Source organism: Centropristis striata, chromosome 17, assembly GCF_030273125.1.
Source record: "Centropristis striata isolate RG_2023a ecotype Rhode Island chromosome 17, C.striata_1.0, whole genome shotgun sequence".
In the NCBI taxonomy this organism is placed as follows: Eukaryota; Metazoa; Chordata; class Actinopteri; order Perciformes; family Serranidae; genus Centropristis; species Centropristis striata.
Genome location: NC_081533.1, coordinates 27,633,442 through 27,659,771, shown reverse-complemented (window position 1 = coordinate 27,659,771; position 26,330 = coordinate 27,633,442). Strand labels below are relative to the sequence as shown.

Sequence of the window (26,330 nt, the reverse complement as noted above, 5' to 3'; positions counted from 1 at the left end):
TTATGGAGTGAGTCTGAGTTGCAGATGTTTGGAGGGAGTTAGTTCCAGAGGATTGGGGCAGCAGTGTCTTCTCTCCTCCACAGTGTGGTGCTTGGTCCTGGTGATGGGGGTCAGAAGTTTGGCATCAGATGATAAGGTGGCAAGTGGGACGTTAGTCTGTAAGGTTATTCAGGGCTTTGTAGGTTCACAATTTGCCTTTAAGTAGTTATTATGTAATGCAGACCGAAATCTGCATTTCAGTCACCTTTTAAAAAATTAAAATGACAGGCGTATATATAAGTTCCATAGGCCTAGTTTTTCCATTTAGAATTCATGGTTATATTTTCACATTGCCATTTTATTAATAATAGCAACTTTTTGCCAGTTGTCTCACATACACAATTTATTTACACACATTTTATTAAAGTACTCGGGCTTTCACCTGGATCATTCAATTCTGCCATACAGGGCCTTTTTAATTTTTTGTCATTTATTGACCTTTGGGACAAAACAACAGCTAATACAAACACCCATTCCCTGTATTTGAGCAATAATATGTGTATATAGCAGCAGTACGTATATTGCATCGATGCCTCCAGTCAGCACACCAGACCCCAAAACAACTTCACCCTTAAGGCTGGTAAAATAAAGTCCATACATGACTGGCTCTAACAAATGTACCCGTATCCTACAACAATGACATGAGTTGCTTAAGCAAATATGAGGATACATCAGAAACAATTGAATGACAATATATTTTGTTATGTGCAAACTTTATGGTTTCTTGGGAACATCTCTGTAACATTAACACCGCCAACCATAAGACATTTGCTTGTTGATCCCCTTAGTGAATATGATAAATTGGTTGAGCAAAGTGTACTTTCATCTAAAATGCAGCCTAAATCTGTCTACAGAACCGGTGAACCGCAACAGATTCACTGTTCATAGTGAGTGTCACCTCGTGTCTCCAATCCTGTCACTCTTTATGTCTCTCTTAGTTGTCCTGGGGACAGTGGAGCCGAGCAATATCAAAGAGGTGTGTGAGAGACTAATAGAAGTCAGATGCTCTCAAACCAAGACTCAGTCCTGAAAGTCTGTGTGTGTGTGTGTGTGTGTGTGTGTGTGTGTGTGTGTGTGTGTGTGTGTGTGTGTGTCTTGTGAAGGAAATTTGATGTTTCCTGCATGGTGGGACAGTTCCCACATGGTGGGAAGAAGGCGGCGACCTACTTGGTATTCAAGACACAAGGCATTGTGGGAACTGACTCTGTGAACTTAACAATTCTAACACCATTGCTGCATCCCAAAGCCCTTAAGTTTCGCCTCCTCTATCCTCTATCCTCGCTTGAACCGGAAGTTCTTTCGCGGGCGCCATCTTTAAGACCGTCCCAAAGCCCTTATTTGTGATCGGAGGATAGAGGATAGAGGATAGAGGAGGCATATCGGAGGAGGCACAAGCGAGGATACACGAGAGAATCCTATGCGGAAGTCTTTTAGCGGTGGCCCCGCCCCCTGACTCGTTGAATAGACGCAGCAGCTGATCGGACTGATGTTATACATCAACATCGCTGTAGTTTGATACCGGAGTGAAGACAGATCACAGATTAAACTAAAGTGTGTCACCACAAGTTTTATATTTTATTTATATGATTCACCATGTAATTAAAATCTGTTTTATTGTGACTCTGAACAACAAAAACACCACAAACATATTTCTACATTTATAATAAATTAAGAGAAAGATCGCTCTAGAAGTTATTTTCCTTTTTCCTTTTTTTCCTTTTCGTGATCTGTTTTTTCCACCGTACAGATTTATTATGGATATTATTAAAGTAAAAAAAAAAAAAACAGTAGAGAGTCTGACAGTCTGTCTGTCAGCAAGAAACACTACATTGTTTGTCATTTTCATCAGTACCACGCGAGGCTGATCATTACTGAGTGACATCATTTACATTTTACCTTCATCATCTAACCTAATAAAATATTGGCCGGTGTTCAGCGGACACAATCATGTTCTGGGATATTAACTAATTAATTTATCACCAGGATCGTCTACTACGACGGCGTATAGGGCAATATATGAAATAAATAAATAAATAGGAACCCAGGGGAGAAGGGCCCAGCCACCATGGCATGATTAAAAACAGATAACATGAGGTGATGTTACGACATCACCACATTTCATTCCTTTCTACCTGCGGGATGTCTCTTCTTCTCCATCACTCGCTCTGTTTAAGGTGTTTTATCAGAGTGATCCGACTGACGCTCCTCCTCCTCGCGTTCACACGGAGCGCTGTCTCTCTTTCAGACCTCCTCTGCTTCTTGTTGACAGTTACAGTGTAACGGTCGTCTAAACTTTTTTCACAGCAGCAGGTTTATTGTTCCCAGCCTTCATTCCTCACGGTCATCCTCATGTGATGCGTCTTTACGCTGCCATGGAGCCGGTTTATGGAATCTTTATTCATCTTTGAAGAGTGTGTGTGTGTGTGTGTGTGTGTGTGTGTCTGTGTGTCTGTGTGTGTATGTGTGTGGCACCGGACGGACCCAGTGAGGTATGGACCAGTATTACCCCCCTCCCCCGGGTCGGTATTTTTTTTTCATACTTGGCCCTAATAGTTGTCCTAATACAGCAGCAAATAATAATTAATAAATTATATAAAGGCATTCCCGTGCCCCTGAGCTGGACACAGTTCACAGTATAAATACACAATGGAGGTTGTTATTCATGTGCAGGTATTTGTTAAACAGAGAAAACACTTATTATTATTATTATTATTATTATTATCATCAGTGCATGTCTCCAGCTGTTAAAGCGACTGACAGCTGATCCAGCTGTGATCCGCTGCCGCCGTCATTAGAAACGGACGTCGCTTCACGTGACGCTCCGGAGGGAAGGACGTCCCATTTGTCTTAAATCGTTTCTCCTCTCCTCGCTTCCCTCACTTGCGTCTCTCCGTGCATCCCCGGTGGGCGGGACTAAGACGCAAGTGAACGGCGCAAGTGAGGGACGCATAGATGCGAAATAACGGCTTTGGCATGCAGCCCATGTCCCGGTATGATGACATCGGCGGTACGCAGCGCCTCCTGGCGGTTGACCTCCTGCACTGCAGTGTTCATACTCAGATCCCTCCAGCTGTCCTCATCTGCGCAGCACTCAAATAAGTCCCCTGCAACGAGCACTGTGCCGGCTGAGGTTCCCGTCACCTGGACGCTGACGTCCTGTCCTGTGTGGCCTGGACTGGGAACTACAGATATCTGTGGGAGGGAGGAGACACGGTCGTTGGCACAGTCGGACAGTCCACTCTGCACCATTCAGTACACAGACTTACTGTCTACAAAGGTCATGTTTTTGTTTTTATATACATATATATATATATATATACAGTACAGGCCAAAAGTTTGGACACACCTTCTCATTCAATGTTTTTCCTTTATTTTCATGACTATTGACATTGTAAATTCATCAAAACTATTAATGAACACATGTGGAATTATGTACTTAACAAAAAAGTGTGAAATAACTGAAAACATGTCTTATATTCTAGTAAGCAAAGGGTGGCTACTTTGAGGAATCTAAAATACAAGACATGTTTTCAGTTATTTCACACTTTTTTTATTAAGTACATAATTCCATATGTGTTTATTCATAGTTTTGATGCCTTCAGTGAGAATCTACAATGTAAATAGACATGAAAATAAAGAAAAACGCATTGAATGAGATGGGTGTGTCCAAACTTTTGGCCTGTACTGTATAGCTCACAGATATATAGATAGATAGATAGATAGATATTTTTTCACTTGTTGTATAGTAATTGTTGTTTATTTTGCACTGAAGTTCTTAACTAATGAGAAAATATGCTGTGCGTTTAATTTGCTATGAAGAAGAAGATTACTTTATTAATCCCACAATGGGGAAATTCAACCTCTGCATTTAACCCATCTTTTTTTACACACAAGTGAACACACCATGCAAGGAGCAGTGGGCAGCACATTACTTCGCCCGTTATGTATTACAGTTAAACACACAAGTTCACAAAAACACCATGTGGTTATTTCACATACTCTATTTATTAAATTACCAGAAAACATCATATATTGTTTTATATATATATTGTTACTGAGATATGTAGGGTAGAACATTTTGGTTATATTGCAAAGGCCTGGTTTATAGGTTTAAAATTATCTCTTCTTTTAATCTATTTTAACTCTTACAGGCAATGTCTTTTAACCCTTTTTGTTTCTTTCACCTTTGTCAATCCTGTATTTTATTGCACTTTATGCAGTTTTATGTGAAGCACTTTGGTGCTGCTCAGCCGTCTGTAAATGCGCTACAGAAATAAATTTGACTTGACTTGACTTACTACAGATCACAGAACATCACTTTGCAGGGAACTGTGCCCTGCTTTAGTGGCTAGTTGCTATTGTATCCTCCTGGTTTGATGCCCTGCACACCCTGGTTTCAAGCAGTCTCATGCATTTATTTATTTTTCATACTTTTATTTTGAAAAATCTGGATATTTGCTTTTTGTCCTGGTAAAACACAAACATGAACATATTAGTCATGATTTAGTTAAAATGAGTACACACTGAATGAACTGATGCACTGGGTCGTCTTCGTAACAGAATGGACATTTCAGACATCATAAAGTACATTTGATGCTTGTGTGAAGTGTTTTTGGAGCTCAGTTGCTTTAGACTATCTTTAAATGTTTTCTGTGAGGACGTGAAACTTACATACTCATCAATGCAGTACGCGTGTCCCTCTGCCAGCTTGTTGGGACGGTACGTGTCCCCTTCACTGACATCAAACCCCACAATCATCAGCGCCGTGGAGAAAAGACTCAGATTTCCTACGTGGTCTGAATGTCCGTGAGTCCCCACGATCACGTCAATGTCCCCCGGTTGTAGTCCCCTCTGTCTCAGTGTCGTTAGGAGAAAGTCCCGGTCCCACGGCCCCCCGGTGTCCACCAGAATAGTCCTGGGTCCCGTTATAAGCGTGATGGTTCCGTCGGCCTTGAACGTCCCGTCGGTCTGAGGGAGACAGTACCCGGGTTTCAGGACGGACACGGAGTACGGCTGACCGGGGAAGTCCAACTGAGACTCGGACAGAGGGACAGTTTGAAACTGTCCACACAAAACTTTACTGTCTGTCCCCATTGTAGCAGCATGGACAGGCGCTTACTCTGCTTTGTTTTTGTTTTTGGTGGGTTGCAATAACAACTATTAGGTGCTAGCGCCACCTATCGCACTGGAGTCTGTAGGACAGATTGTTAAAAAAAAATCATTATTTATGTTTTTTAACATTTTTTAAAAAAAAGAACAACATTTAAAAAATCGCATCTTTGTCAAACAATCCAGGTTTTACTTTGTTGCAAATTTGCTCTTTCTTTATTAGATTTTTTTTTTTTTTTTTTTTTTGTATTTTATTGCATGTACAAATTTGTATATTAAATTTCCTAAATAGAAATAGAGTCAATACATGTCACTGGATTCCATATTGTAACTGTATTGTAGTAACTGTTACCGTTACAGAAAATGGTGCTGTTCTGAACAGAGTTACAGTCTTTAAAAATAGTTTACTTGAGGAATTACTTTAACCTACACCAGTGAGGTCATGTTTTCAGTTTGCTTGTTGGTCTGTTTGTCAGCAGGATAACAAAATTTTAAAAATCGTATCTTTGTCAAACAATCCAGGTTTTACTTTTAAAAAATCCAAATGCACCCTTTATTGCAAATTTGCCCTTTCTTTATTCGATTTTTTACAATGTTTTTTGTATTTTATTGCATGTACAAATCTGTATATTAAATTTCATAAATAGAAATACAGTCAATCACATCCCTGACAAATTACTGTGCAAGATGTGCAAGAGCGGGACACGGCCAGGTAGATCTCTCTACTGACACGTCCCTGAAAAGATCAGCTGATGAATGCTCCTGGTGAGATCAGACAGAGGAGTCGAGGATTGCCTCGTAGCCCCTGTGAAAGGTGGGACAAAAAGCTGGTCAGACTTCCTGAAGCTAGATGTGTGGTTCATGTTGTAGAAACACAAACTGGACACAATTTGTGAAGGGGCCTGTTCCCCTTGTTCTGGTGAGGGAGAGGGGAAGGCTCTTACTCAAATAACCAGAGAACCGATGGTGGAAAGGTACCGAGGGTTGAAATGACAGATTCCAGTGGGAAGTGGATAAACAAGTGCATTTCTCCAGGAAATATGGCAGACATTCTAACAGTGAGATACACTGTAAAAAATAATCTGTTAAATTTACGGTAAAATACCGGCAGCTGTGGTTGCCAGAATTTCACCGTAAAAATTACAGTGAGTGGGTTTTCTACTGTAAATTTAAATGTAAATATCAGCAAAAACTGTAATTTAGACTGAATAGTCCCTTTATTTAAAAGTAATTGTGTCCTTGAGACAATATGGTATTTCTCCATTCATTTTACATGATTTTTAAAAATATTTTTACAGTAAAACTGTGTGTTTTTCAAAAGTTTTGTTCTATTCTGTGATTTACAGTAATTAAAAGTGTCTATTATGGTGATATGCAATTTTTTATTTTAGGCTGTATTTCTCATGCAATTTGACAGCATTCTACTGTAATTTCTACAAACACTTTTTACAGTGTAAGGTGAATAGAAGTGTATTCATGAAAGCTAAAAAAAACAATTATAGTGCCTTAAATTGCACAATAAAAGGAATGTTAGACCATTTGTTAAGGAATGAGATCCTTTCCCTTCCCTTTTAACACAAAAGAGACCGAAATGCCAGCCGGTGTTTTAAAAAAAAATATATTTTTTTTAACAAAGATTATTACTTTTACTTTATATTTACTTTAAATGTTTTTGTTTTTTGTTGGTTGTTTTTTTAAAGAAGTCTCTAAAAGAGGAAATGATGGATTGGATTGGACAGATGACGTAGTGTTGATGGTGGTGGAACAATTCTGGGGTTGGTGGGGGTATTAATAAATATGTTATTGTCTGAAAGAAACATCTTGTGTCTTCCCTTTCTCCAGCTGTTCAAATATCTAGTTGAGATCTCACAAACCAAAGACAATAGCATGTTATTTCATCTTTATTTTATGCTAATTACACAAATTTGTATCATTGCAGTTGCTCGTCCAAGAGAGAAAAATGCAAATAAACAGGAGACTAAATCCTAACCAGCAAATAGATCAAATCAAATCTATTCTATATACTAGACAAGAATAATGAAGGGAACTACCAAATAAACTAATACTAATTTAAATAAAATTCACTGCATTTCATCTGTTAATACTGGTAGATACAACCATATGTTAACACAACATATCGATATTCATATACATATATTCTTTTTATTTATAAATAAACTCCAGCTTGGTCTCCATTGCAAACTTGCACCTGTTGTCTTGTTTTTACATTCTTTGTTGAATTCAGAAACCTTGAGATGAAAAGACTTGAGATGAAGAAAAATGTTAAATAATGGAATTTTAAAAAGATGATTATTTTCAAAAAGTATAGTAAAATTATATAAATAAATGAGGTGATGATATTTCTGTTTACTTTAGAAGTTATTATACACTGTATGCTGTGATTCTCATCTGGGAAACATTAAAGACATTCATAGCCAGTCTGCCCATTTTGTCTCTTTATTGAATAAGTTCACACAAGTATGAATGTATACATGTTGACAGTACTACATATAGAATGAATGATATTTTTAATTCCTTTAAAATGTATATGTATATGCAATATTTTGAATAAAATGCATTAAACAAACAAAAAGCAAGAGATTCTTCATTCTGAATATTAAAAAAGGGTGAGTATTGTATTAAACTTGATTAAAACACATTTCCTGTCATGCATTAATGATGGTAATGCTAAATTTTGACTGAACATATATATTTTTATTGATTCAAAAATAAGCAGATATGTGGCATCAGGTGCTACACGGAAACAAAAACAATTTCTTTGTAGTAAAAGACATAACATGAACTTAAAACTAAATATTTGGAATATTTTACAGGGACAAATACAAACAGATGCTAAATTCTGAGTAAAAAAAAGCGAATATACCAAACTAAACCTGAGTGGTGTTTAAAATAAAAAATACATCAGATACTTAAAATTAAAGAGATTTTATATTCTGAGTGAAAAAAGATGACATATCATTTTTTTAAAAAGCAAACATTGTAAGGTAGGAGTAGACGATAACATGAGGTTAAAAATGTAAATATTTGAAATTGGAATTGAAAAACCCCCAAAGAAATTACAGTTTTGAGTCAAGGAAATGACACATTATCCTCATTAGATTTTGTCATATATGACGTACATGTTAACATTTAGACTGAATGATTTCTTAATACTCTGGAAATATTAACATTTTGCATCAGATAGTCACAGAAACAACAAGAAGTTAATTCTTAATTTTGAATAAACAATCAAATATGATACTTCAACAAAAAGTTTTGTCCTGTTTTGACAATACCACATCAAGTCTGAATGGTGTGGAATCAAAGTCAATATTTTGCATGAGATAACAAAAATAAAGAGATTCTAAATACTGACTTTAAAAATTAAAAAAAATTACACATCAAACGTATCACACTTTCTCTCATGTATATATGAATAACATTTTTATATGTTGCAGAAACAAAAAACAAATGTTCCAAATTTGAAGTAAATTTAACTAAATTCAAATATTTGGAATTGAACTGAAAGAAAAACAGACATTAAAAATCAAGAAAATTCCATATTATACCCAAATGGAGAGACAGAGAAAAGACAACACCAATATGATACTTATCCTCAATGTTGTATTGTCATAATATGACAGTTTAAAGGTAACTATTGTTTCCACTTTCCATTACCTCGCATATTATAGTTAATGTATATTGACTCAACTTATCAAAAAGCATTCAAAAAAGCCCACAGCAACATTTTCACAAGAGCGATCTTCTCTTGTGTCCCCCTTTCCAAGCTCTGCTCACAGTTTCTTCATTATTGTCTTTGTATATACAGCATGTTTGTGCTTCTCTTATATATCATACAAAACCAGGAAGATCAAAATATCCATGGGAGGATAATGAGAGTATATCAGGAGGATGAGCACTTCGGACCACAGTCTGTACTCTCTCACTGGATGTGAAAGGACTCTTTGAGGCTCGCTTCTGCTTGTTTAGATGTGATAGCCTTCCAACTTGCAGGAATATCAGCAGGCTCTGCATCGTATGCTTCAGCAAACTTAGTATTGAATTTTTTCATCACATATTTCCAGTAGTCTGATGCTTGAAGGCTGACATCTGGAGCAATTCTCCAGTCTGGGAATATTTCTGTGTATTGTTTGTAGGGGTGCCTCTCATCATTTGTTTCCCTGCAGTGAAAGTGGATGTCACTGGTCACAAGGGAGGAGCATATATCAGTGACAAGTTTTTCTGTCGTAGCACTCCTGCCTTCACCCAGACCCTGTGGTCTGTGTAATGACGTCCAGTGCTCAGTGTGATCTTTTCTTCCTGCCTCACAAGGTGCTTTGCAGAATGGACACTGTTTACCACATCCAATCAGTCTGGTGAAAAGCACGCTCTGAGGCTTCACATGAAAATTTTTTAGTTTCATTTGGATGTTTGTTTCTTTAAACGTCTCTCTCAGACCTTCTGCCATCACCTTCACACAGTCAGTGAGCCAGTGAGCAAACTGTTCCTGGTCTGCATCGTTCAGGATCATGAAAGCATGAAGAGCATCCTGGGAAATGACCAGTTTATCTCCTAGTTCCTGACAGATACCCTCTACAAATGTCTTGAAGTCGCCACTCTTTCCTTTAGCTTTGTTGATAGCATCATTTATGCTGTTGATGATTGACTTGATATGTTGATCCTCAAACTCAAACGTTGTAGACCCCTTTGAGAAACGTTTCACTATTTGGTCGAGGATCCACTTCTTTACGTACTCCTCATATGAGAGAATATAGCTCTGATAGTTTTCAAAGTCACGCTTTGAGAGCAAATCCAGCAGGATTGAATACTGGAGGAACATTCTTGTGCTGAACTGCTTACTTGACAGCATTTCACCAATGATATCAGGACCCAAAGAACGGTTGACAAAGTCCTCGACTGCAGGCCTCAGGCAGCGCTCTGTGAACTCTTTTGCCTTCTTCTGGCACTGGTCTCGTTCATGGAACACATCTTTAAAATCAGCACAAAACTTTTCTTTGTTTCGATCCAGACATCTGTAGGGATCATTCACTTGTATGAAATCTTCATGCATTTTTTGAAACTCTCTTGCTGCAAATCCACAGATGTGCTGTTTCAGAGAAACTTCAAACTCAGTCTCTGTCTTGATCTCCTGATTGTTTTGCAACTTTTCATCAATCGTGTGTAGGATCTCCTGGATGTAAGTGTCGTGGTAATTGTTCTTTCTTTCCATTTTTTCAGTCACTAACTGTGAGCAAGTCATTATGATGCTGTCAGAAAGTTTTTGTACAGCCATTACATGATCTTCAATGTTGAAGAAGCTGTATAATATATGTGTAAACTGTTCTAAACGTCTTTCCACTGTATATGTGAAATGCCCCACTCCACAGTCTTTCAGGCTTTTCTCACCTAATAATTGACAAACATGACTCCCCTTATGCTGTAGATTATCCCTCAGGTAGAGTTGCACCATCGCAATGATATTTATGGGCTTTTGCTTCAAAAAGTGAAGTTCCCTCACCATTTCCTCCCACATATTGTTAAATTCGTCGTCCAGATCTTCACCATTCATCTCACATTTTTTTTCCCGACATTTGCCAATCAGTGCACGCACTCTCCCTTCTAATTCATTTGTGTGATTCTCCTTGATTCTATCAAGTTCTGCCATTCCCTGTCTGATGTCGGCTGCTGCTGTAAGTTGATTGGACACTGAGTTCTGCATTTCTTGTCGAAGACTCTTGGCACTGTTTACAAAGTCCTCCCTGTATGCTTCCACTAGATAGACGTGACCCTCCGTTTGCTTGAAGTACTGTGTCAGGTTGTTAAGAATCTCTGTCTCCCATTTAATCAGCTCAGTGCTAGCTTCACTTTTCAAATGTGCCAGAAGTTCTCTCATGTCAGACATTTCAGATTTCACAGCAAATGTGCCAAAGTTGGAAATTCTTGTTTCAGCATTTGTAACCCATGTGTACATGTTTTTCTTGAATTCCCATTCCCATTGGTTGTATTCTGTGCAGAGCCTCATGTATGCATCAGCCACCAGGCTGTTCCTGAAGCTGAAGATGAAGTTTTCATGCTTTACAGCAGTCCACAGGCTTTTCATCCACTCTGTAAACTCTGAGATATTATTGGCAGATGATGCACAACTTCCCAAAATTTGGATGATGTTTTTCTTGAGCTCATACACAGCTTCGCTGTACCCTGCATTGACTGGTGCCATTGGTGGGTTTCCATTCCAGAGTCCAGGGATGTACCAGTTCCCAGTGTCTGGACTGTACTCCATCACATCAGTGAAGCTCTTGTTCTCCTCTTTCTTTTCCATTTTGGCTGCTGCCTGGGTTATCTCATTCAACTGTTGCAAGAGTAGTTTCCTGTCTCGTAAGTTCTTCTCATGGGCCGAAACATCTGAAATGTTCTGGTGAACAAACTGACATTTGGGCTTCTTGCCCACCTCTTTCATCCTGAGGAAGGCATGCACAACTATCTGTAGGATGTCCTTCATTTCTGTGGAGTTCGCCATTGCAATATTGATGATGGTGATATCACTCAGCCCCACAACAAGTGTTGCAAGCTCATTGTCGTGCTCATGGCTATTGTCCAGCTGTGCAAGCTCTGGTGACTTTAGGCCCTCAGTGTCAATGATCACCATGAAGTCACAGTTGAGTTCTTTTCTGACATCTTCATCGATTCTGATGAGCAACATAAAGGCACCTCGAGTGCATCGGTCACTGCTGACTGCAAACTGCACTCCAAACATGGTGTTGAGGAGAGTAGACTTTCCTGTGCTCTGAACTCCAAGAACCGTGACCACTAGTATCTTACTCTTAGGAGACACCAAGTCATTGAGCTGAGAGAGAACATCACTCACCCATCTGAGAGGTATGTTGGATGCATCTCCATCTACAAGCTCAACTGGAAATCCATCAAGCAACAATTCTGCACAAAGTTTGGGCAGATACTGTAATTGTTGACGTGATGGATCTGTTTCTGTAAGAGAAAGTGAAGCTTCATAGATCTGACCCATTTCACGGAAGAAGTGTTCAGTCCCCAGTGAGCTGCTGGAAAGTTGTCTGTCAATGTCTTTGATCTCCTCTTTGTTCTCTGAATTTTTGCATTTTTCTTTGTACTGCTCCCTGAGGCCAGACAGTTTTAAGCGAGAGACATTATCAAGGTTCATTCGCATCCATCTTAGGAAATAGCACCTCTCTATCCCTGGACTTGATATTGAGTTGATGAAGCATGTCATTGCATTTGACATGTAATTTGAGTGCTTTTCCCGAAGTTCTGTTTTCTGTACCTGGAGATCACTTTTGTACTTTTCTATGTCCTGAGACCCAACATTTCGAAGCCGAAATTCTTCTTTCTCTAAGCGAGTCAGTTCCTTCCATATTTGGCCTTGCAAGGGTAGCTGATCTTCTTTGTATTTAAGGATGTCGTGAATCTCTGCAGTGATGGCATCTGCATTTTTCTTGGCATTCTGGCACTCTGAAGAGTCTTCATCAACCTTGATTCCCAGTTCATGGGCAATGTCAGCCATCTGCTCTATTCTCATCTTCATCTTTGAGTTCTCAACTACATAACTGACTTTTTTTCGCAAATCTTTGACAAAGTCTGCATCATTCATGTTCTTAGCCTTCAAAAGGACATTGCTCTTATTAAAGCCGAACTTGGTTGCTACCTTTTTTCGAGCATCTTTACTGGAGGGAGTGCTTTGTTGGTTACCGACCAAGAAGATCTGTGCCTTGTGGTGTTGGTTGGTAAGAATCTTACACTCAGAGTCCAAATTGTCAAAGAACACAAAAACTGCTTCTGATGTCTGACACAAAAAAGAAAATTGTGTCTCAACTGAAGCAATGTCCCCATGAAGGTTGGCTATGGCTACTGGCTTACTGAAGACATCCATGTTTTTTGTCCCACAGGGAAGGTACCAAGTGATTTCAGCCAGTCCATTGGATATTTTTTTGGGACTGTCACCACACTCCATATTATGGTGGACAAACGTGTCGTGGTACTGCTGAGAATTGCTCAGAAGCTTGTTGAGGATCTCTGACTTGGACAAAGAGCACTCGCCCAGCCTCACAAAAGATATCATTGGAAGTTCAGAGAGAACTATTCTTTCTTCAATGAAGCCCTTGGATTCTGAAAGTGACTGAGGTCTGTACTTTTTAACAATGTCTCTCATGGCCCAAAGCATCAGTGTGCACTGCTTTGTGTCACAATTGGGAAGCAACAGTGGCACAGAAAACTGACACATAGACATTTTGAGTGCCATTTCTTGCTGCACAAAACCATCTGAAGACAGAAAGAGAGCAGTGATTATGTCAAGGGGGTTTATGTCATCTAAGTGTTGACTGTCACACGAATCATCATCATCTGACTCTGTATTTCCTGCTGGATCATCAAAGTCTGACTCACATCCTGATGTACATTTCACATTCCTAGCTGTCACATTAACCATCATGAGCTTCTTCAGAAAATACCATGGAAGATCTGAATTACGCCTGGCAGGTTCATCAGTAATGGTCTTCTGGTCAATCTGAAGGACTGTGCTCAGTGATAGCTTCTCCTTGTAGTGTTGCTCCAACCCCAGATCCTTCAATAACATCTCTAGGTATGGCTCTGTTGACATGAGAACGACAACTATTCAAATCATCATTGATTATTGTAAAAGCAACACCACCTAATATGTGTAATTTTTCCTTTGTTCTTGGCCTGAGCTTAATCCAGAATGGGGGTTGAAACCAGGGGCTGGTACAGTTTTCACTATCACTAAAGGGTTAAGTGATGTTTTCTGTTTTTTCTTGTGCAACTTTACTTTTAGCTTTGTGTGTTTGTGTTAGTGTAACATCACAGAGTTTTTGCATTGGCTTTGAGTGGGCCTCCCTGATGACCTAAGGAAAGGGTGAATTTACTCTTATTATGCTGTACCACTACAGCCCTACTCTTGAACTTGTTGGTTCATATCATAATTACATAAGTCTCTAATATAAATGTGTGTTTTGCCCTGACTGTGACTTTGTAGAAAATTATTTTCTTGTTGCAATTATGATTTATTTTACTTACTTTTGCGAACAGATGTTACAGCTAGCTTGCTTGTTCCTCCATTTGGAAGTTGTGCAGAAACCTGCAGAGAGTAACACACCCCTGGCATCAGGTTGAGAGTCAGTCTGTTTCTGTCTGTTGCCAACTCTTGCACAATGTTTCCCTCACTGCAACAAGTCACAATGTAACTCTTCACTCCACCAGCAGGGGTGTCCCAACTCAGAGACAGTGCCTCACTGCTGATCTCATCGACTGAAATCTGCACAGGAGGGCTGGGCTCTGTGAATGATAGATGGTTTCACTTTTCTGGAAATTCAAGTTCTGTCAATGTTTGGCTGTACTTTAAAGTGCTTTTTGTTTTTCAGGCTTACCTGTGGTCACAGATAGTGAGGTTGCTTTGCTTTGATTTCTATTAGGAACATCATTGAACTCCTTGGAAATTAGGAAAACATGTATTTAATTTATAATCCAATTCATAATCCAATTCAGAAAAGATGAATTATAGTTTAAATATATGTTTGGAATTCTTTTGTTATCAAACAGTTTACCTCCTCATCAGCTGAATCAGAGTTCTCCATTGTGGGTTCACTCTCAGCCATCCCACACTTGGTCCAGATTATTCATAAAGCCTCTCACTGGAAGAAATAAAATAATATCACTATAACACATTGTTCGACAACAACTTTCCATATTTTAAGTGTACTCTGCAACCTGCTAGATGACAATATAGACCAAAAATGACTCAGCATTTAAACACTATTTTAAGTCTTAAAAGCAAAACAATGACAGACAAATTAATTATAGAATCTGTGTGTGTATCTTCCGTTCAATCCATATCCGTTTGGAAAACAAAACATGAAAAATTAAAAAACAAGTTTGATTTTATGTTGAAGTTGTCTATATTTATAGATTATATTATTGATCTATTCCGAAACAGAATTACATATGCAGACGTGGGCCTATCTGATCATCTGGCTGAGATTGGTGTGCACTGTGCAGAACTGCTCGAGCATGAGTGTTCGGCATACTCACAACCCCAGAAGAAGAACTGCGGTCAAGCCACCCCCAGTTCGGAAAATACAGTCAAGCCAGCCGCCACTTGTTTTCATGATGCATGTATTTACTGGACATTGAGGTACCAACATGTTAGAACGGCCTTCAAAATAAAAGCAGTTTTCCAGTTTAACTGTATTTCCATCTAATTTCAAATTGCAATTAAAAGGAAACTATCCATAATTAAAGACTCATTTTACTTTAGGTGAACAGTGGGCATCCTCAGGATGTTCCGCAGCTGATTACAGGACATTCTGATTTATAATTTCTAAATAAAATCCTTTTGAAATCTATGATAATCTGCTATTTTTCCTCTAATTAAAAATGGTATAATATGTGAGATTTCAAAAGGCTTTAATTTTGAAATTATACATCAGAATGTCTTGCAGTCAGCTGAGGGAAATCCTGAAGATGTCCACTGTCTACCCAAAGTAAAATGAGTCTTTGATTATGGATAGTTTCGATTTGGCTTGACTGCAGTAATATACAACATATTTTTGTCCATGGACATATCATATAAACATATAAGCGTGTATGTGTCCATGTTTGAAATGTAATCAAATGAGAAAGCGTGCCTGTGCTGCTGCGTTTTGCATGGAACCGCATGGACCTAATGAAAGAGGTCGCGGGAACCTCGGGGTCATAGAATCCTGACCACATGACCACTAAATTGCAAAATGTAAATTTTCAAAATCAACATTCGGGCCCTTATTCTCATGCTTGATATCCTGGTCATGCATTGTGTTTAAAAGAAGAGAAAAGTGGGAGTCTTGTATAATGTATAATGTAAATGAAAGGTTGATTATTTAAAAACAGGTCACTTTTCGTTATCCGTGTTTTGATTTCCAAAAGGATATGGATTGAACAGAAGATACACAGATTGTATAGCCTACCTTAGGAGATGTTCATCCATGGTAAAATAAAGTTGATCTTTTATCCAGTGCTGTGAATGCAAAATGCCGTTGTGGGCTGTGTATTAGCCCTGAGAATAACACACTCTGCTTCCCTGACAATGAATTTGCTTATTGTCTCCTTTTATTCTACCTGTACAGTTTCTGTTTCTCAGAGAAAGTGAAACTTACCACCTGGTAACCTCCCTTTGCCTAAGGGAGCAAACGATATTCCAGGATTTGACTGACCCATCCTCACCAATATCCAGTATGTCAACAAAACTTTATTCAGAACAAGTGGAAGTTTCAGAAGCTTGTCAATGTCTGACACATTTAACTTTACGCAGTTATGACATCCCTGAACTGTAGAACTTAATCATGTTCTTTTTTTGTCATCTAGCCTATAAAAACTAAACGGCAAATGTGGAATAATATCATATGATAAATGCACTTTGTTTCTTCTCTGTGTGTCCCTCTCTTGCTGATCATTTAGAATCTTACTTGTATTAAATGGCAGCACGGGGTGAGTTGAATTTAATCTTTTGAGAACATAGATCATAAATAATAGATACAGTGAAAAGTTAAATGTATTCATTTGAAACACGTTGGCAGGACCACATACTATTTGGATTGTGCAGCGTCAATATATGTTAAAGTGTTAATATTGTGTGACCTCCTGCTCTGTTTGTGCTCAAATTCTCAAATTAAACTGTTCTCAAACATCCCAATTGTGCATTTTTATAAAACAATATTTTCTCAGGTGACTTAAAAACATATGGCTGCTGAAATAGTTTTTATAATGTATTTTTGCTTTAGCTTTACACTATATAAACAAGAACAAACTAAATGCCAAGTTGTTTACCTTTGAAAAAAATTAATTCTCAGTCTAAGTAATGTGTCTTTGTCCAGACAATAATCACATATCAATATACAACGAGTAATTCTGTGGTAATTTACTTTAAGATATGTAAACTTTACCATTGTACAGCGGCCCCATCATGAACCGGTCGTCAATGAGATGGTTAAAAAATCTAATATCTAATCTAATAACCTAAATGCCATGGACTGTTGGTCCCTGTTAACACAATAAACATGTATAACTTTATGAATGACATAGCTACGTATTCTTTGCACATAGTACATCATCAGACTGACGCATAGATATGAATTCATGATTAATAATTTCAGCAATTAACTTAACTGGCAATGTATCAAGATGAAGCTTATTATATCTTAGCTAAATATTCTGGCATTTGTTTCTGCATATGTTTTTGCTTGACTGTGAACACAAGTTTTGTTAGTTATGTGATAACAAATATTCAGTGAAAATACATGTTTAAATTCATATTGTGCTGCCGGTGTCACCGTTTCTTCCCTGCCATTTTTTAAATCTCCCTGTAGACCGGTGTGCGCAAGGCTTTATGGGTACTCGGGGCGCACGGAGGATACAGACGAGCATCCTTGGAATTTGGGCAAAAGAAAGACTCTGTCCTCTGGAGGATCCTGGACATTTGGACAGTCCTTCGATAGATGTTGATGATGTAGTATCTTTCAAATCCAGCCGTTCGAGGATCCTTCCTTGACACTGGGATACAGCCAGAGTCTCTTTTGGGTCAGGTTTGCCGGTCCCAAGGCCAGATAAAGATGAAGATTGGAATTTGTAGTTCTCATCATATTTAGAGTAGCCTGGGTATACCCAGACTGCCTTGCGCGCTCGAATTTAATTTCGAACTGCGGCGGGGTCTGGAAACCAGGAAGCATTCTTAGCCCTGTTTTAGGGATCCAATCACAGAGCGGGGAGGGACGGCAAGACGATGACGCGTACTACTCGGCACTTGGAAGCTTGTAGTTTTCCGGATCCAACATGGCTGCTGCAGACGTGAAACTCTCTTTAGCTGTAGATGGTGTCTTTCGCTCTAAACTAAAATAGTTTAGAGCGAAAGTTGAAAGTTGAAAGGCGAAAGGTCTCTCGGCGGCTCTGCTGAGATCACCGGCGTTATGGTAGCGGGGCTATTAGCGCCGCTAGCGGCTAATAGCTAATAGCCGCTAGCGGCTAATAGCCCCGCTACTGCGGACAGCGGAGCCCCCAGAGACCCGCAGCAGCTTGTTTATTGCCCATAAAATCAGTGGATGTGTGTGGCTGAATGACATGAGGGGGAATAAAGCGTGAAAATAAATAATCTTGTAGAAAACGAGAACTGGAGGAGCAAAGCAGCAAACAACACTCTCTCACAGACACACACACAACAAACATCCATTTCTGTAGCTCTACATACGTCATCTGGTATAACTGATCTGATTGGCTAAGAGCTACCTACAGACGCTTTGATAGACATTCTAAGCGCCCAATAAACGGCTCTGGAGGATCGTAAACCACACCTCCTCTACGGAGAAATCCATTGCTAGTTGCCAGACTAGATCTCATTTGAGAATAGTCTGGTGTTAGCCAGGCTATATTTAGAGTGTTTTTTACTCACTTTGTGTCTCTCTCACCATGACATTCCCTCTGTCCTACAGCATCCATTACAATAACATGCACATGGCAAATAATGCAAATTAGGGGATGACATATTTAAGCGACTTTGACAGCCAATAGATATTTTCCCTACTGAGGAGTTGGAAACACTGCTTGCTACGGGCGGCATGTTGATGGACCGTGTGCTCATCAAGGTTACATTTTCAGTCCAGTTATTAATGTTTAGTAACTCAATCACGAAAAGCCTATATCACAAATTATTCATTGTGTTGATCGAACAACTTGATTTCCTCTTATCATCTGTGTAGGAATGAGGGTTGATCATAGTCAAAGGACTCAGGTTGATGTGTAAGAGCCATCTTGTAGCTATGTTACTCATCTTGTCTTTCAGGTCCTCCCATCATTCACATAACAGAAAACTGACTGACAAAACAATAACATACAGTAACACACCCTTGTAGAAGAGATGTACCCATGGCAAAACATGCTTTCCTTTTTGCAGGAATTTCTTTTCAATGGTGTCAAAGCTGAATGGCTTCTCATGTAGACAGAGCTAGATAGAGACTTTTGTTCTGATGGGTGGAGCGAGTAAAGACACTTACAGCCAATCACGTGTTTTCTGAGAAAAGAAAATTCTATTTCCAGTAAATGTATTAAACACAGACCTCAGATGACTTTGTGCACAGTGCTATGCTGCAGAGGCCGTGTTTGTTACACATCCCTCATTTGATTAAGTATCAAGGTAATCTAAAAATATATTATATATATATATATATATATATATATATATATATATATTCACAGTTACATTTTCACATTGACATTGTATTAATAATGGCAGCTATTTGACAGTTGTCTCACATACACAGGCACACATGTTATTAAAGTAATGTGATCTAAGTGTGCAACATAAGAAAGAAAGAATGTGCTGTAAATTAACAGAAAATTCCACCTCGATTCATTTCATACATTTAAAATTTCTGACAAGGTGATCAGTTGTTTTGAAATGATTAAGACTTTTAAAGGACCTAAGTCAAAACAAATGATTTAATTAATTTTTTTTCTTTCTGTGTGGACTGTGCTTGTTCCCTCTGTGTAAGTGTGTTTTCCAGATGCTTTGGCTTCCTCCCACAGTCCCAAGACATGCAGGTTTAATAGTAGTTTTAAAAATGAAAACGTCAAGGTCAATGATAAGTAAAAAATAACTGATCTGATTTATATAGCGTTTTTAAAGATACTCAAAATTGTACATAAAATCCACGAAAAGCAGAGACAGTTCAGTTTTTTGACAGTTCAGGTTAGGTTTTAAAAAGATTTTTAAATTTATGGAGTGAGTCTGAGTTGCAGATGTTTGGAGGGAGTTAGTTCCAGAGGATTGGGGCAGCAGCACCCTCTCTCCTCCACAGTGTGCTTGGTCCTGGTGATGGGGGTCAGAAGTTTGGCATCAGATGATAAGGTGGCAAGTGGGACGTTAGTCTGTAAGGTTATTCAGGGCTTTGTAGGTTCACAATTTGCCTTTAAGTAGTTATTATGTAATGCAGACCGAAATCTGCATTTCAGTCACCTTTTAAAAAATTAAAATGACAGGCGTATATATAAGTTCCATAGGCCCAGTTTTTCCATTTAGAATTCATGGTTATATTTTCACATTGCCATTTTATTAATAATAGCAACTTTTTGCCAGTTGTCTCACATACACAATTTATTTACACACATTTTATTAAAGTACTCGGGCTTTCACCTGGATCATTCAATTCTGCCATACAGGGCCTTTTTAATTTTTTGTCATTTATTGACCTTTGGGACAAAACAACAGCTAATACAAACACCCATTCCCTGTATTTGAGCAATAATGTGTTTATAGCAGCAGTACGTATATTGCATCGATGCCTCCAGTCAGCACACCAGACCCCAAAACAACTTCACCCTTAAGGCTGGTAAAATAAAGTCCATACATGACTGGCTCTAACAAATGTACCCGTATCCTACAACAATGACTGAGTTGCTTAAGCAAACATGAGGATACATCAGAAACAATTGAATGACAATATATTTTGTTATGTGCAAACTTTATGGTTTCTTGGGAACATCTCTGTAACATTAACATCGCCAACCATAAGACATTTGCTTGTTGATCCCCTTAGTGAATATGATAAATTGGTTGCGCAAAGTGTACTTTCATCTAAAATGCAGCCTAAATCTGTCTACAGATGTCTGCTTGTAGCTATGTTACTCATCTTGTCTTTCAGGTCCTCCCATCATTCACATAACAGAAAACTGACTGACAAAACAATAACAAACAGTAACACACCCTTGTAGAAGAGGTGTGCCCATGGCAAAACATGCTTTCCTCTTTGCAGGAATTTCTTTTCAATGCAGTGGTCACAGGTGAATGGCTTCTCATGTAGATAGACCAGACTTCTTCTTTTTATTCTGATGGGTGGAGCGAGTAAAGACACTTACACTTTTGATTTACAGACAATCACGTGTTTTCTGAGAAAATTCTGTTTCCAGTGAATTGCATCATTAAATGTGATAACCCGCCCTCAGATGACTTTGTGCACAGTGCTATGCTGCAGAGGCCGTAAGATTCACACAGTGTTTGTTACACATCCCTCATATGATTAAGAATCAAGGTAAACTTCAGAATATATTCATAGTTACATTTTCACTTTGACATTGTATTAATAATAGCAACTAATTGCCAGTTGTCTCACATACACTAGCACACATTTTATTATAGTATTGTCTCTCTATGGTACGTCTCTACCCGGTGTGCCACCAGGACGCCCACAAGTGACTGTGATTGTATGAGTGAATTCATACAGATGAATGTGGCCCTGCAGGAGGCTGTATCGATGCGCTGGTTGCCAACCAGACAGAGGGTAAAGTTGGAAGGGAGCAGGTTTGAAAGGTAACAGAGATTGTTTAAGGCAGAGGAGAGCAAAAAGACAAAAATAGTTGTGACTCCACCTGTGAATTTCTCTGCACATTTTGAAGATTCACATGAGGAAAGCTTGATGGAAACACCAACATTTCATGAAACTTTCAAAAATGTGTAGCCTATACAAGTTTCTATGCACCCTTGTTTTTTGTTTTTTTTCTTAAAAAATAGTTAATGCACTAAACAGGAGATGGAAACGCTTTTCCCAAATAAGTTCTGACTCAGTGAACATTTAACTCATGACTGATCAGCTGTTTCCCCTCTGACATGAAAGAACAATTATAAGTTGCCCAATTGAATTCAATTGAACTCGTGGCTGGGCAAAGTAAAATCCTTTCCAGGATCTAGGTCGTCCTCGTATCATTTCAGTGCATTTCTTTTCATTTTTCACTATCTTTTAGAACACCTAACCAGGAAGTGTTTTGCCCTAACCTCAGAGATAGAGCATTTTTCTAACATAATCATAAGGAAACTGCGGCCTTTTAACTAAACAAAACTGCTTTATTTTCAGCGAGCTGCCATTAAATTGGCTGATAAGGATCTTCACATCCCGCCAGCTGCTGACTCACCCATTCTTGTACGAATGTTTATAACGGCCATTAAATCGTCTGATAACAATCAAAACGGGTGCATTCAGTACACATTTCTGCCTATTGTATGTGAATATTTCTGCACACTGGGGTCCCTAAAGAGTCTTGGAATTGCATAAATTGGATAACACTGGAAAGCGGAGACTTGTGGATTTAATGAGCCCAGTTTTAGTGAGACCATTTCTTGTAACTTGACCTCACTGTATAAATTGACCTGTAGTGACCTCTAGGATGATCACAGCCTCATGAAACTTCACAAACACAAACTAGATACCTAGAGACAGACTTTTCTAGGGATATTATAATAAAAGAGCTTCTCAGCAATTTAAAGAATCACCATAAGATGCAACTTTTGCAAAAAATCTCCAAAATGTCAAGTTCACAGCATGAACATTTCTGCTGTCTCAATATCTTGGTGTTTAATGTTGTATTTTGGAGGGATTTTAGGCCACCTTTATTAAATCTCAAGATGTAATAATTATTAAATTTACCACCAAATCTGTGTAAGAAATGTCATCAACCCAAACACTTCTGCAACAACTTTTGAGACATAATTGAGAATGGGAATGGACTTCATAGGGAGACAAAAATAGGGAGCAGTGGAGTCGAAAAGGTTAAATGATCCCCAATCCACAACCATTATTATTAATTAGTTAGAGGGCTGAGATTGGTTGTTCCTTGGCTAATTCTCTATATAAAAATTGATAACGCTTCTTCAATGATTCTATGAGCACACTATAATATCTCAGATTGATCAGATGCAAGACAAAGACTTCATAAATAGAACAATTAAACATCATCATCTGACAGCTTGGTAATGCATCCATGAGAAGTAATGATGCAGTCCTGTCTCAGAAGTAAGAAAGGTTTGTGCCTGAACATAAGCAAGCATTCACAATGTCAGTAGAGTTGAATATTATAAGCTTCATAAACGAGTATTGCAGGCTGTTGTGTGATATTGTGCATTCGTACCCAATAAACATTGTGTTCCTCTTGTCCTTTGGCAGCAGTTTATCATCTGATAAAATATGACACACATACAGAGCTGTAGCCGGGAATTATAGATATCTGGGGTCAGGAGTCCAAATTCTTCAAGAAGGTTTTGACTGTAAATTGGGTTTATTTTGTAGTCTTTGTCTTAAGGCAGTTGAATTTAAGTCTAACCATGTGACTGTAGATTGTTATATAATGTTCCCAGAAACAGGTCAGGGTGTGACCTCTGTATCTTTATCCACTGTTTGTCTGTTACAGCCCTTTGTTTCAACACATTCATATTGTTGGAGGCAGTGGTGGAATGTAACTAAAGTACAAGATCAGGTCAATATTTCACATGAAAAACATGTTAGATTTAAAGTGATTTACTTTTTTAAATTGGATTAAACTTCATAGCAGGATATAAAGTAGTTAAATGAGTCATACCTTTACACAATAAACATGCTGCTTACAATAAAGCATCAATACAAATAATCTAATATTTGGAATAAACACGGTTGCTCATGAAGTTGTAATAAAATATTTTTTTGACAATGTGATTTATTCTTGACATATAAAGTGTATATCTTCTCAAAACTTTATTAATCAATCTCTTCCAAACATATGACAATGAAAATTAACCACAATTAACAGAGGATTGTGTATGAAAACAAAATTTGGCGGCCGTGTAAAAAACCATCCATGAATTCCATGAATGAAAGAGTCCATTCTGCATAACGAGTGCTTTTGTACTTTTACTTCAGTAAGTTTTAAATGCAGGATTTTTACTTAATTTCACAGTGTGTTATTAGTACTTTTACTGAAGTAAGGGACCTAAATACTTTACCACATCTGTTGGAGGCAGTAAATCCATTTAGTTTTGACTTCCCGTAGACATAAAGTTGTTAAAGTGGGTTGTGACAGTCAATTCTGTAATAAAATATTTCTGGTCAGGCCAAAGTCTGAAGTTCAGACACGTAAAAACTGGTCGTACCACTTGACTGATAAACAAGGAACACACTGCAGCAGTGAGTACGTTATTTTATTTATCAGATCACATTTCACTGTATTCATGGTTCACACAGAATGTTTAGTCTTGTTACATAGATTATAAATAACTGATTTGATTTTGTTTATTAATGTGTTGTGTAGTACACTGTACTTTATCTAATGCTTTTTTAACTTTGCTTTGTTAAGGAATTGATCATAACTGCTCAAGTGTTTGAAAGCAGTAAGACTGACGTTTTGTAAAAAGTGGATTTTTTTTTTGTATGAGCTTTTTACCACACTGATTTATAAATCATAATCTGCACATATTGTGCTTTTAAACTATTTGCATTAATATGGACTTGGCTACAGTGACTGGATATGATGGAGCTTTTTAGGGATGCAGTGTGGATGAGTCAGATCGGGACATTCATTTTTTTTTTTTAAAGTTGCTCTGATGTACTTAAAGGATCAAATAACATTCATAAAATTATATATTAATAATATTTTTCCTCTTTCACTGAGTTAAATCTTTTAACCAACAACAGTCCTGATATTTTCATTGATAATTTTCATTGTTTGTTTGGATAATGCCAGTAAAATAAAAAATAAAAATATTAGTACCATGTAATCAACCTGGCATTTAAAGTGTTAAAATCCTGATAATTATTCAATATTTGATATTTTTGATCAGGACAGAAGTTGATCAAAATATTTAACTTTCAACAAATATTAATCTATAATATTTTAATAGCAGTTTTTGGAAGTGGATATTTTTGTCCTTAATGACTTAAGAAGGTAGTACATTTTAAATCGGATGCTACACAAAAAGTAATAATGCATCAAAGTCAATATTCCGGCTAATCTTTTACATATCCAAGACTGATAAAAAAAAAATATCAATTTTTTTTTTAAATCCCCCAGCCCAACAACATTTGTTATTTGGAAAAAACTCTCTTTTTTGTCATAAATAACAGTGACATCAAGTAATCAAATGGACATTTAAAGGGTTAAAATGCTTAGAATGATTGAATGTTTGGTAGTTTTGAGCAGGGCTGAAGCTTTTGAAGAGATTTATACAGAAAAAAAGACGAAAAAAATATGAATCTGTCCAGTTTTTATAGCAATTTCTGTAAGTGGATATTTTTCTCCTAAATGACTAAAGATGGTAGTAGATTAAACTGATGCCTGGGGGTTAAATAATGTCTGTGTACTAAATGCCTTTTCACAGTCTGGGATATGATATAATGAAGAGCAACTTAATTTAATGCATTTTATTTTTTGTGCAGTGCCAGATTATGATCTGTTTCATATTATCTTGTCTTTACCTGCTGTGTATCTCTCAGCTGACTCTGGATGGAGGATGGCAGCAAAAACACCAAATCCTGCAAAGAGCCGGGCTGAACCCTCACTCACCAGGAAGCAGGTAGTAGTGTTTGTTGGTTCATTTGATGCTTTTATGGTGTACACTCTCTATGTCTGTGGACTGCAATTTGCAAGACTGACCTACAGTACAAAGACAAGATATCTAATCCTCAAACTGGGAACTTTTGTTTTTTTCCTGAAAACATAAACTCATTCTGAAATTAAGGCATTCTTTTATTTACATTTTACACAGGGCCCAACCTTTTTTGATCAGGGTTATAACTATATTAATTCATTATAATATATTAACTATATTAATTTATTCTTTTCTACATTCATAGCGTAAATTCCAGGAGAAAAGTTGCACTTCCAGCTCGTCCCCATGGAACAAACCCACCCTCAGTGGGCTCCAGGTGAATTTACAATATATAACACGACAACATGAGGAGTGATGAATCAACCTGGTCTCACAGGAATCCGTGAAATAGCCACGGATTCGCTTAACTCAAAATCCGTGGAATAGCCACAGAATCACTCAAATTTCCGTGAAACTGACACGGATTTCGCTACAATGCAAGTTAATGACAGTCATATCCCGTGGCTATTCCATGGATATTTTTTCCTAATGGTTTGTTCCAAGTCACGTGACTTTCAAGGTCCCGGCGGTCAGAACAAAAAACATGGCGGACAGTTCTCTCATTTTTAGTGAAAAAAAACAATATTTTGACTTAGTTTCTGCATAAAAATGGATTTTGATCACATTTCTAGCGAGAAATATATGTTTTATTTTCTAAAACAGTACATAATCACTTTATATGTTGGAATAGCCACGAAATATGACTGTCATTAACTTGCATTGTAGCGAA

The 26,330-nt window shown here is 37.9% G+C and overlaps 3 protein-coding genes across 3 annotated transcripts in view; 1 reads left to right on the top strand and 2 right to left on the bottom strand.

Moving 5' to 3' along the window:
• On the bottom strand, positions 1 to 5,165 carry LOC131989252 (metallo-beta-lactamase domain-containing protein 1-like). Its single transcript, XM_059354442.1, has 3 exons — positions 4,711 to 5,165; positions 3,004 to 3,231; positions 1 to 156 (listed from the first exon to the last, which is right to left on the bottom strand). Exons 1-3 carry the CDS (start codon positions 5,131 to 5,133, stop codon positions 1 to 3), a joined length of 807 nt encoding a protein of 268 aa, XP_059210425.1. The 5' UTR covers positions 5,134 to 5,165.
• Positions 5,166 to 8,299: 3,134 nt separating this feature from the next.
• On the bottom strand, positions 8,300 to 14,786 carry LOC131989251 (interferon-induced very large GTPase 1-like). Its single transcript, XM_059354441.1, has 4 exons — positions 14,736 to 14,786; positions 14,559 to 14,619; positions 14,209 to 14,466; positions 8,300 to 13,764 (listed from the first exon to the last, which is right to left on the bottom strand). The coding sequence occupies exons 1-4, from the start codon at positions 14,784 to 14,786 to the stop codon at positions 9,092 to 9,094; spliced, it is 5,043 nt and encodes a 1,680-aa protein (XP_059210424.1). The 3' UTR covers positions 8,300 to 9,091.
• Positions 14,787 to 25,254: 10,468 nt separating this feature from the next.
• Positions 25,255 to 26,330, top strand: part of LOC131989250 (E3 ubiquitin-protein ligase TRIM39-like) — a 9,031-nt gene continuing 7,955 nt past the window's right edge. Inside the window, exons 1-3 of the mRNA XM_059354440.1 lie at positions 25,255 to 25,267; positions 25,446 to 25,528; positions 25,806 to 25,877. Coding sequence (XP_059210423.1) covers positions 25,255 to 25,267; positions 25,446 to 25,528; positions 25,806 to 25,877 — 168 coding nt within the window. The remainder of the gene's footprint in view (positions 25,268 to 25,445; positions 25,529 to 25,805; positions 25,878 to 26,330) is intronic.